Raw genomic sequence first — 12,660 nt, forward strand, 5'->3', positions numbered from 1 at the left:
CTACTTTGTGTGTACTTCCTCGGTCACTGCTGACTGTCTGTGCTGTGGCCATGCTCAGGATTAGGGATTTAGGGGGAATTAGGTGCTACTCTCCCAGAGCGAGATAGATAGAGAGGGAGGTAGAGAGAGGGAGGAAGAGGAAGTAAAAGTGAGAGGGAAAAGAGAGAGAGTATGTAGAAAGAGTATGCAGGATGCATCTTATCTCCCAGGCACACATGGCTGGATTAGTTGGGGCTGTTTAAATGTGTGAGAGAGTGTGTGTGGGCGCCCCATGCTTGTTTGTTTGTGTGTGTGTGTGTGTGTGTGTGTGTGTGTGTGTGTGTGTGTGTGTGTGTGTGTGTGTGTGTGTGTGTGTGTGTGTGTGTGTGTGTGTGTGTGTGTGTGTGTGTGTATGTGTGTGTGTGTGTGTGTGTGTGTGTGTGTGTGTGTGTGTGTGTGTGCTAATCAGCATCTCTCCTCATTCAAACGTTCCAGCATTGGGGTGAGTGTCCCAGAGCAGCAATCTCCATATGTTTCTGCACACACATAAACACACCACACATATGTAGGGATTCCAGGTCCACAAGATGTGTCCCTCACACTGCTGCTAGGCGTCATATCTGTGTTACACCTCAAGTTTTACCCTTTGTAGTTTGAGCTATCTTTCCTATTATCAAGATTCACTCTACACTCGACAAGCTGATTGGTGAGATGTGTTTGAGTGGTTTGGAAACACGTTAGCAGTTGGAGAAAAATCATGAGCCAATCGTAAAAGGTTTACAGTAAATCCTTACTCGGCTGATTAAATTTGAAAGGAATTTCCAGGTCAGCAGAAAAATATCAACCAAACTGTCATCAATCATCAATTAAAGCTTGCCTTCATCTGGACCTATGCCAAACTTCCTATAGGTTTTGTGTATTCTAACAATGTTCATGGGCAGAGTTAAGTTGACTATTTGTTTCTATTTTGGGTAAATTCCCTCTGACTTAAAGGCAGGGTTGGTCATTTTCTCCAGATAGACTTTTTAAGATTGTGGTTGAAATTGTCTTTAGGTCCTGACAGAAGTTAATAACTCATGTTCTCTGAAAAAGGAACTAAGAAAATCTGTCATCTGTAGCAGTTGTAAGCCTGGAAAAACTTTGACCAATGTCTGCAATGAGGAACCAATCTGATGAACCAATCAGACGCCTCCCTGTCTCCCTGTCACCGATGACAGAGTTTATTCTGTGAGTTTGTCGATAGCTGTTGTGAGTAGTAAAATCGTCAAGTGATGGGCGTGGCTTATGAGGGAGCACAGAGGGGAGGGGGTGGGTGTAGACGGAGCACTGAGGGAATGCTACTTTCAAAATCATGCTAGTTTTCAGAAAATACCAACCCTGCCTTTAATAGAGCGCCACAGGAATGAGTCCTAAAACCCGGAAGTAAGTTAGCATTTGAGCGCCATGGGGTCTAACAGTTTTGAATGGGTTTGTGGTTAGTCTGTGGTTAACACAAGTTTAAGAGATGTTGCTGTTTTGATAGACCACATAAACTACGTTAGGTAATACCTCCACTTGTGAAGTGGAAAGTTTTTACGCGTCTTTAAAAAGGCGGTTGCTAACAAGTGGCTAAATGTGACTACAGTGGTTGTCGGGGACATTAAACGTCATCACGCCGGAGACAGAGGGCGGGAACTCTCTCAGTAGTCGGAGATGTCTCCTGTAGGTTTAATCTTTAGGTTAAGGTGAATATTATGTTAGTAAACTATTTATTAAGATATGTGGATTAGTTTATCGGAGATCGTCTGAAGCATAACGGTAGTGACATCACAATCATCCGACCGTGGTGTAGTTCGCTTGTAGCATAACGTTAGCTTTTTACTTCTGTCGGCCGCATTAACGCTTCAAACATCAGAAAAATGATGTTCATCTGTGAAGATTTTCCGTGTTAATAAAAATACGTCATATGGATTGTTCTCTATTGTTGGCCGTTTTAAAACTAATCATGCCGCTGCTCATTTTAGATTACTTGAACTTTGTTGTAACTTTGTTGAATTGCATCGTTCTGAGACCACACACACTGTTTTTTGGAGTAAAACGTTTCATAATCAATAGGAAAGACGTCCAAAACTTTAAAAAAGAGACCCAAGTTATAATAAGACAGAATTATGCTTTAAGGTTGCCTCAGGGAAAAGCAAATCTCAACCGTCCTCCTCTCATTAAGTGTACTCTCCAGACAACAACAAAAGTGTAGCCCTATAGTACCTGCGGATATTGTGAATATTTTAAAAGTTCAGTATGGGATGGTTAACCGTTGTCAGCAATATAAGCCATCATGTGGAGAGTAAAACCCGGCTCCCCTGGCTCAACCGTTATGCTTTTCTGGTCCTTCTGCAGTTAAAATGGGGAGCTTCTGTAACCCTGGATCAATGCAAGTTCCAAGCGCTGACTGGGCTTTAAGTCTCGTTGTAAATGTGGAAAGTCCCTTCTTTAAGGTCTATACAGTCATGTTTTTGCCCCTAGCAACTATGCTAAGTAGGTTTCAGGGGGGTTCAGAGATTTGACAGCTGAATGTGCTGAGGAACAGGAATAACTTGAGAACAAAATGTTGCTCAAGCCAAAATCTGGATTGAATACGTTCACAATGACATTAACATAAATGTATTATAAAAAAGAAGTTAAAAAGCATTTTACTCTGTAAAAAATACACAAGAGATCTCAAAATAGCCCCTTTATTTCTCAGATATTCAGAGTCTGTAGCAAAACTGCAATTAATTGCAATAATATATAATAATAATAATAATATAATATTACCTTTTAAACCTTATATGGTATAAGCAGATAAATACTACAGCTTCTTTCAGACACAATTATTTTATTTATCATGTGTCTAACTGGCTGCAGCTAAATGTGATCATATCATGTATCTTATCGCAACGCATTGTATCTGGCATAACCTGGCTGAGTGGAGGACAGTAGCAAGATGTAAAACTCAAATTCTAATTACTGGTTATGCCTTTCTGTATCTTGTATCATAATGTATCATACAGACTGTAACTGTATCTGCACCATAAGAATTAGCAGATACATCTTATCTTGTCTTATGTTATCTTGGTTTCTCTTGTCCTATCATATTTTATCATACATGACATCGTGTTGTATTGTATAATATTGTAGCTGGCATTTCCTGGCTGAGCACTGGCTATGCCTATTTGTTAAATATATCATACAGGTTGTTACTTCATATGCACCATCAGAATTGGCTGACACAATTTAAAAAAAAAGAGTACTTTTCTATACTTAAAGGTTCTGTTTAAGGACAACTTCTTTTTTCTAGGCCTTTCTTGTTCTTCCTCTTAGGTCTTTCAATAAGTTCCATTTAAAAACCAAGTCCACTGTCCTTCAACTAGAGTGGGTCAGACTTTATACCACTTATTTATCTTCCTTTGCTCCGATGGTACAAGCTGAATGACATCATTCCTAAATAACAGTTGGCTAAAGGCACAGATACAACCTGTACAGCTCAACAGTCACACAAACACTTTCACATCTATCAGGAATTTAGTATTTTTAATCAGTGTAATGTTTGGACCAAACAGAGTGAACCCGAGGAACTGGAGGAAAACCCATTAAGACTGTCAGGATGTTCGGCCTCTTTGTCAAATCCTCTTACAATACAAATAAGTCTTAAGCAAGTCTGAACTTAAAATATGTTGGCATCATTTCATTATGATAATTAACTGTTTTATGTTTGGAATCTGTCCCAATTCTCCTCTTGTTCTGCTTTTGTTCTGGGAAAGTGATTCATGCTGTCATCTTGTCCTTTCATGCATATTAGTCAGCTTTCTATGTTGGTTTCTATCAAGTGCTATCCTGTCTGACTCAAACTTGATTTCTCAAATCCTCTTGGTTATGTAAAAGTTATTAAATAGTTGGTCATCATTTCTATTCTAAATCCTTTTCATCTATATTTGAACGTGAATGCTAATCAGACGGGAGTACTTCTGTTCCTGATAAGAAAGCATTAGTGAGCGTTGAATGTAAAGTTACATTATGTCCCCAGAAAGTGCTGTGTTGATGCTTTTTTTTACAATTGTCTCTGATTGGCCTAGAAAAACTAATGTCAATGTTTCATCAGTCTCATTAAAACATTTGTGCCAAACAAATCAAAACATGTAAAAAGCCCTGTTATATGCATTATGTGGAAAAAGGCAGTGCTTTGTTTGTGAACACTAAGTGGAAGAGAATTGTAGCTGAATGTGTGTAATGTTTAAAAAATAAAACCTGCTGCAAGAAAACACTCATCATCATCATACAAAAATCATATTCCTGAGTTCAGCACAGATCCTCCAAGCTGAAAGCACGACACTCATAGTCTATATATACTGTACTTAATGATGTTAGACCCTGTCCATTTTGGTGCAAGCTGTCTACAAAAGCTGACCGAGCAGTGAAGCAACGGTGAAGAATGCTTTACTTTAGCAAAGAAAAGGATTAGAGGGTGAAGTCTTCTTTTTATAATCAAAGTATTTCATAAACGATGTCTGAATGTGAATCTGTGAACAATGGTAGCAATATCAGCATAGAGAAGAGGCCACTCCACACATGGCTGCTATGGCAACCACATCGACTTGAAGGTGGAGGGGTGGTTGCTCTAATGGCATCGCCCTCTTACTGTATTGATTTGACACACACAGGCACACATATGCACGCATTGCTCAAATTATTTTTTCTCCGTTTCTCCACACACACGCTCAAAGTCATTCAGACGGCCGACACAGGGCATTATTCCCTCACTTCATCTCAGCTCTCTGTCCCCCGGAGAGAGAGACGCACAGATCGAATCATAGGACAGGCTAATTACAGCTGTGCAAACATGTACACTCTTGTTTCATGTATACATCTACATTCACACAGAATACAGAAGATTATACAGAAAACAGAGTATGCATGACCCAGTTTCAGTGATATTCATTGCTGGGTGCTCTCTCTTTCTCCCTCTCCCTCTTGTCTTCTGCCTCTTTAGTTCCTCAATTCTCCCCCCCCCCCCCCCCCCCCCCACCTATCTTTCTCTCTCCATCGCCACTGTGAAACCCTCTCTCCTTTGTAGTCACTGCGGTCGTGACTGTGTAGAAAAGATCTAGAGGCAGAGGAGGAATAGATATGTCTAGCTAAGCCTGTGCATCTCACTATACAGGGATGTGTATGTGTGTGTTTGTATGTGCATGTAGCCTTTGTGTCAGCAGGAATCAGGCTCTGTCAGGCAAGACATGACTGTAGGTGCCTTGGGACACTGAGCAATGTGGCTCAGTGGGTCTGTTTGTGCATGTGTGTGTGTGTGTGTGTGTGTGTGTGTGTGTGTGTGTGTGTGTGTGTGTGTGTGTGTGTGTGTGTGTGTGTGTGTGTGTGTGTGTGTGTGTGTTTATTTAAAAGGGTCACAGTGCAGTAATGGGAAACTCAATAGGCCTAGTATTCTTATTTTGTGAAGAGAGTTGCTGTTCTGTCAAAATTTGAAGGCTTTTTCAGAAAAAGTCATTAAAATTTCAGTTCACTTTGCTCAAAATAACTACTTACTGTGTAGTAAGGTTAGATGTGTTTTTTCTGTTCAACCTAACAAACCAGTGGAACAACATTTTTTGGGGACAGATAAAAGCACATATGTGCAACATAATCTGTAAACATTGAAATGATATTGCAGTTGACATCTGTTCCTTTTAGAACTTCATTAACAAGACTGTCATGTGAAGAGTAATATATCTCATGTGTGAAGTATCAGACGAGAAGCATGGAGGTTATTAGCTTAACTTAGAACAGAGACTAGCAGCAGGGGGAGACAGCTAGCTGTGCTAGCTCAAAAAGGTAAAACATGTATGTTTTACTTGTTTGGCTCATACACCGACAGAAACGTCAAGATGTGTTCTGGTGTAACATTTTTTTAAAAGACTATTTTTGGGGTCTTTTTGCCTTTATTAGATATGACAGCTTGAGAGAGACAGGGAATATGGGGAGAAAGAGTGGAGGATGACATGCGCAGAGTAGCATTAGGTCCAGAAATTGAATTGAGACCAGTGCAACATGGACTATAGCTTCTGTACTCGGAGCATTCGCTCTAACATCCGAGCTAAGCTGGCGCCCTGTGGTGTAACATTTCTTGATGTAGCGTAAAGTGACTGTCTTGAATCTCAATGTCACAATGAGTTAGCCAGGTGTGTTAGCTTCACTGGTCCTGTTGTTACTTACAGTACCACAATCAGTAGTTGAAACAACTTTCTTTGTTTAGAAAATATAGTGTTAAAGTGTTGAATTTTGGAACAAAACATTAATCTTAATAAAGTACTGGTGAGAGTCTAGCTAGCTGTTTCTCACAGCTTTTAGTCTTGAGGCTAAACACTTACTAATTCCAGCTCAGTAGGACTTGACACACAGATGTGAGAGTTCTTCTTTACTCTTTAATATTTTACCTGTAACCTTTTCTTTGACCTATGATACAACAATTATCTGCAACAAGTTACCTTAAAACTATAATTTACAACACAAGGCACAGCCTGTGTATCAAAAACAGCATGTTAGCAGATCAGCAGTAGATGCTACAAGAGAGAACTACAAGAGATGTTTTCTAGCAGAGTAGGTCACACGTGACACAGTCATTGTAGTTAAATAATGGGTGAAAAAATACTCTGGGAGCATTGATTACAATACGAGCCTATACTCCTAGTCACTCTTAAACCAGAGAATAAAGACTGAATAGGTGTCTGAAGGTCTCCTGGGTTCCTTTTAGAAACTCTGATTAATATTCTGCGATTTCACTTCTAAACAGAATCTATTTGTTTGTCCTCTAGAACTACGGCCTCGAGACAGAGAATCTCCGGACGTTGTCCCACAAGCTCAATGCTTCAGCGAAAAACCTCCAGAACTTCATCCTGGGTCGGCGGAGGGGTGGACACTACGATGGACGAGCGTCTCGGAGGTTACCCAATGACTTCCTCACCTCGGTGGTCGATCTGATAGGAGCAGCCAAGAACCTGCTAGCCTGGCTGGACAGGTAGGGACTATACCTCAGTTAGTCAAATGAATTTAGGAATTGGTTAATTCAAGTTCAACCAATAAAGAATGTTGCAAAAAATAAACACATACAAATTAAATTGTAATGAACAACCAGTTACTACTGCATAAGAGCTGTACATTATTTACTGTTGGAATAAATGTTTTCAACCATCATCCATGCAGGCTGATGATGACTTACTTTATCTTCACATATTTTAATATTCTGAGGATTGTTAAAAGGTGCAAAATGTGCTTATTTTCCTTCTTTCTGAGCGTTAGAAGATGAATTCCACATTATATCTGTTGATTAAGTATTAAGCTTCAACAAGACGCATCTTAGCTTTGCCTAGCACCATTTGTGAGCTAGCAAAGCCAGCAAGCTCACTGTCAGATAGACATGAGAGTGGTATTGATCTTTGACCCTCTTCACCACTGTAGTGGATACCAGAACAAATGATTTCCTAGATGTAAAAACCGGCCATGTTGTGTACTGTTATGGTGAGGTTTTTGAACAGCTGATGGAACCGTATGTAGCTGAGGACAAATACAAATAAAGTTACGACGAGCTCGAGTAGATCCCTTGGCTTCACAGCCTCCTGGCCATGATAGAAAGGCAAATATTGTTGTTTGTCTTTATCACCTGCTCCTGCGCTCTGTGTGGAGCACAGAACAGATTTTATTTCTCTCTTTCTCTTGTCCTATCACGGCTTTAGATCACACTGTTAGCAAATAAATGAAATGAGCAGAATATCCTACAAACACAAACATGATAGAAAGATAGAATATGATGTGCTCATATTCATTTAAATACAATTCCACCCTTAAGAAAGACATTATCCAATTTCTGATCCCTCACTGGCAGGAGAAGTTGATACAGAACAGCACCAACGTTTTGAATGAGATCATGTCCAGTCGTTTATCAGACGTTTAACCGATGTTCAATTTATCTTCAATGGTTTCACATGTATTAGCCTGATCATAAACTCTTTCTCTTTTTTCTTTTGTGTCTGTTTCAGGTCTCCGTTTGCCAGTGTGACAGAGTATTCATTACTGAAGAACAACATTGTGCAGCTCTGCCTAGAATTAACAACCATTGTACAACAGGTACTTACACACACATGATGCCTGCATGCATCACACAGTCATCATTGATTCAGCTTGTTGGTGGTCTGAAGCTCATTTCCAAAGATTAGATCATGAGTTCAACATGTGTCAACTGCCACAGGCTATTTGCAGCATGGCTGACGGGACCTGCAGCTCTCAGTAACACCCTTAGGCAGAGTGCTCATTGACTCATCCTGTGTTTAACGTATGGTCACTGATGGAGAATGAACCATGGGTCTTTTTGTCCCTTCATTTCCTGTCCTCTATCTGCTCCCCCTCTGGCTCTCTCCCTCATGTTGATTCACCACATTTCGACACACATATACACTCTTACAAAATAAAACTGGAGCTACATGCATACACACTCTGATATTGTAGAAATCTCATTGTTTGGACAGAAACTATGCCTGTTCTCCTGGACCCCGTCCATGTCCTCCCTGTAAGAGCTGCTTAGAGAGTATCAGAGTTGGGTTTGTATGTGTGCCCAGAGTGAATCCTGGAGGCGCATAGATAACACCCATTCCCTCTTGCAAGGGCCAAAGGAGAGGGAGGAGGAAGGGGCCACTGTAGGGCCACAATGGGCCAAATAAACATGTGGTTGCCAGGTTGCAGCGAGACAGACAAAGGTGGCAGCGAAACCCGCAATAATGCATCAAACAGATGAATTAGCTGCTACCATGCACATCTGGTGGATTCAGTGGGCTGCTTTCCCAGAAATAGATTAACTATCAGCTATCGTTAAATAACAATCTGTCATGTTCAAATAATGTCGTTTCTAAATCCTGCGGTGGTTCATGGAGCTCCAGGCTGCAGAATAGATCCAGAACTAGTCAATCCAGTATTTAAGTCTGCCTAGATTATGAAGTACTGTTCATAATGTGGAAAGTTAGAAATTAAATACCTGACCATTGATGTTCGCCTTGAAAAGGAAGTCATCTATTTTTTTTCCTGTTGGACAATTTTCCATCTCTCCTGGTTGTTATATTTGGAGGAGATATTTGAGCTTGTGTCTGGATGTTCACATTGATGCTCGAACCCCTCTCATGTTTTATTCTATTTTTCTGTCTTCTCTGCTTGACAGGATTGCACTGTGTATGAGACGGAGAATAAGATCCTCCATGTGGTAAGTTTATTTAAAAATACATTTGTGCTACAACTATATCTAATCTTAGCTTGAACTGACTTTTTCACTCTCATGCCAAGAGTTCAATACCAAGATTCAATACATCTATTTTATCTGTATATTAAATAGTAACAGACGCTTTGCTATAGAGGTCTGGAAATGTAAAGAAATAGCCAGACTGGTACTGCATGAAGACAACAACATTAACTTCCTGGATTGAAACTGTTCTTCTAAGTTCTTGTCTCCATACAAAACATACAAAACATAACAAAAACTGAAATGTTTATAACTAACTTCAGACAGAACCATCTGAGCCTTTTCCACTGACTCTGCTGAGCTAAGCTAAGCTAACAGATCCCACTAAGGAGTGATATCAATCTTTTTATAAATCCCTCTGTTAAAGAGAAAACCAAATGACAAACAATTCCTTCAGTTAAATCACTGTATGGTGGGCATTTTCTTTTGTTATGTTGCTGTGATAGCACATTTTTTATAGTGTTGAAACAAATTTAAGGGAAAAAAATATCAAAGAAGAAACACATTCGAGGGATGTCTGTGAATTTCCGTATGCATTGATGGGTTTTTGTATGTATGTTAGAGTTTTGTGTATGTGTGTTTATGTGTGTGTGTGTGTGCGTGCATATGTGTGTGCGTGTGTGTGTGTGTGTGTGTGTGTGTTTGTGTGTGTGTGTGTGCGTGTGTGTGTGTGGGAATATGCAACCTAATTGTGTGTTGCATGTTAAAGTCCAAGCAAGCCTGGGGCCTTTTAAGAGCTCCAGTTTAATGTGTTGTGTGTGCGTGTGTGCAGTGTGAGTGAGTGCGTGTGTGTGTGTGTGGGTGCAGTGTGAGTGTATGTGTGGGTGCAGTGTGAGTGTCTATTTGTGTGTGTGTGTGTGTGTGTGTGTGTGTGTGTGTGTGTGTGTGTGTGTGTGTGTGTGTGTGTGTGTGTGTGTGTGTGTGTGTGTGTGTGTGTGTGTGTGTGTGTGTGTGTGTGTGCCTGCCTGTCTGCATGTATGACTGAAAACTGTCTGCGTCCTCGTGTGAAACTGAGTGAGCAGCGAGTGTCTGATCCAGACTGACAGTTGGATTTGGGACACTTCCTGCTGCCATTCAAGGTCAGGTGGAGGAAACCAAATAAAATGTTGGCAGGGGAAGTTCATCGAAAAAACATCTGGAAATGGTACACCAAGTCATAAATCCCAGCTCAGATCTTTTGTCAGAAGGCCTGAGTGATGTTCTATTAGCATTTATTTTATAAACAAGTATTATGTTGACCCCAACACAGTGCAATGTCCCCTGTGTCAACATAACTCCCCCCTTTAGCTTTTAGGTTGTTGAACTATGGCTGCTGTTTACCTTTGTTGTTAAAGGCCTGTTAATGACACATCCACATTCTTAAAATGGCTCTGCACATGTGTGTGCACACAAACACAAAAAAACCCTGACAGACTGTGGCCACACATGACTTAGTGTATAATGTGTGGGAAATTCATGTGTGAGAAAGGGAGACAGCAACAAGGGAGTGACAGAGAAGGAGGTGTTTGGTTTTAGATAATGTCTCCTCACTGATAGTTGTTACTTTGTGTTTTAGAAATGAATAAAGTGACTCGGACATTAAACCTACACAACACTAATAGGAGCGTATACATCTTCAAACTTCCGAGGCACACACACATACAAACATGGGTTGTAGCTAATGATCACAGTTGAGATTATGCCTTTTAACACTCACGTATCATGCTGTGCTCATGATGGATTCATGTTGGGTCTTTGTAAATAATGAAAGAAAGAGGACAGTCTAGATCTGCTCTTTTCATGAAGTGTCTTGAGAAAACATTTGTTATGAACTGGTGCTACACAAATAAAGATCGATTTATATTCCTCTATAAGAAGAGGTAGAGTGGACCAACTCACTGCTAAAAGACTCAAAGTGGACATTACATGCTAACTATAGCATGATAATAACAACACTACATATTATATATAACTGACTTTACATACAAAAATTGCAATGTCAATTGTTCTAAATAAGTTCTTTAAGATATTTGTTGATGAATGTCTGTCTTTAAGTTTGCACATTTCTTTGTGAAACTTGCTGTAGGCTTTTTGTGAGACTCTATATTGTAGCAGGGCATAAAAATAAATCTTACTAATTAGTAGTGTTCACCACTTGGTGAAGGTCTCGGCCTCGTCTTGGAATCTTGTCTCGGTCTCAGATTGGGTGGACCCTAGATTTTAAAGACTGGTCAAGACCACCATTGACAGGCTATTTTTCTAATACATTACTGTGATTAGAAGGGAAACGTGCCTTTTTAAAAGAACAAATAACTTCAATGAATTCATAATTAGATTTTGGACCCCCTGGTTTTTAGTGATATTTATGGTCTTGGTCTTGTCTCGGTGACACTCCACTCTCGGGTATGTCTTGATCTCGGTTAGTGTGGTCTTGACTACCAATTGGGTAGCTATCCACTAACTTACTACGTAACTGGATAATAATCACCAACTCACTGCTAAATAGATGCATAAAGCTGTTATATTTGCCACGCCTTGTGTTCTCAAGCATGTGAAAACCGCTCACCTAAAAGCCAATTACAATTCCTGAAGATGAAAAAAACAGTTTTTAGACATGGAAAATAATCTGTATTTAGGATTTTTCATCTAATTTTCATACAGCATTGTCATGTAAGCACTGGGTTTGGCCACATTTTTAATCAAGCTAACTGTGATACCATCTATACACCCACAGTTAGCTAATGCAGATTCATAACTTTCTACAGGGGAACTAAAAATATCTACTAGCTAACTTAAAATTTAAAACTACTAGCTGACTAATAAGCAACTAGCCAATTATTAGAAAATGTAGGGATGGTAAATATTTTGTGTATAAACACATTTTTTTTAGTTATTTAGACTGTAGTGACCAAAAACATGACAATGATATCTTCTTTACAGAAGTCAAAAGTAGAAATACATCGATCTGCTACAGCATTCATACGATGCTTTAGTGTTATTGCATTGCTTACATCAAATCATATAAAAAATTTCCTTTTGATACCTCAAAATAATTTGCTCAGATTACTTATTTTATAACTATCATACTTATGGAATTCTTGTACAATAACTAGTAAGCAGAATATTTCTTAAATACTTTTACAGATTTTCTTTATAAACACAAGACTTGCTGGAGTTTATTCACATGGTGCTGTTGGCAGTTTGAAATAAGTAACGTGTGTTTGTATTTTGATGGACACAGACACACAGTATAAGGAGAGTATGTCCAGCATCCATTCTGCACACACACTGTTTAATGCTCAGGTCAGCGCTGCCTTTGCTACTGTAATGGTAGTCATACGTTTGTCAGCTTCTTCTCAATAATGCAAAACTCACTGCTACTCTGCTCTCCTCCAGACTCGGGGCCTGCAGCGATC

General features: G+C 39.7%; 1 protein-coding gene across 8 annotated transcripts in view; it reads left to right on the plus strand.

Annotated features, from left to right (window-relative positions):
• Window positions 1-12,660, plus strand: part of si:ch211-26b3.4 (connector enhancer of kinase suppressor of ras 2) — a 62,808-nt gene that overhangs the window by 15,835 nt on the left and 34,313 nt on the right. For all 8 annotated transcript variants that reach the window (XM_061048916.1, XM_061048917.1, XM_061048918.1 and 5 more), the window contains exons 3-5: window positions 6,798-7,000; window positions 8,019-8,106; window positions 9,188-9,229. In XM_061048916.1, coding sequence (XP_060904899.1) covers window positions 6,798-7,000; window positions 8,019-8,106; window positions 9,188-9,229 — 333 coding nt within the window. The remainder of the gene's footprint in view (window positions 1-6,797; window positions 7,001-8,018; window positions 8,107-9,187; window positions 9,230-12,660) is intronic.

Source organism: Labrus mixtus, chromosome 10, assembly GCF_963584025.1.
Source record: "Labrus mixtus chromosome 10, fLabMix1.1, whole genome shotgun sequence".
Taxonomy (NCBI): domain Eukaryota; kingdom Metazoa; phylum Chordata; class Actinopteri; order Labriformes; family Labridae; genus Labrus; species Labrus mixtus.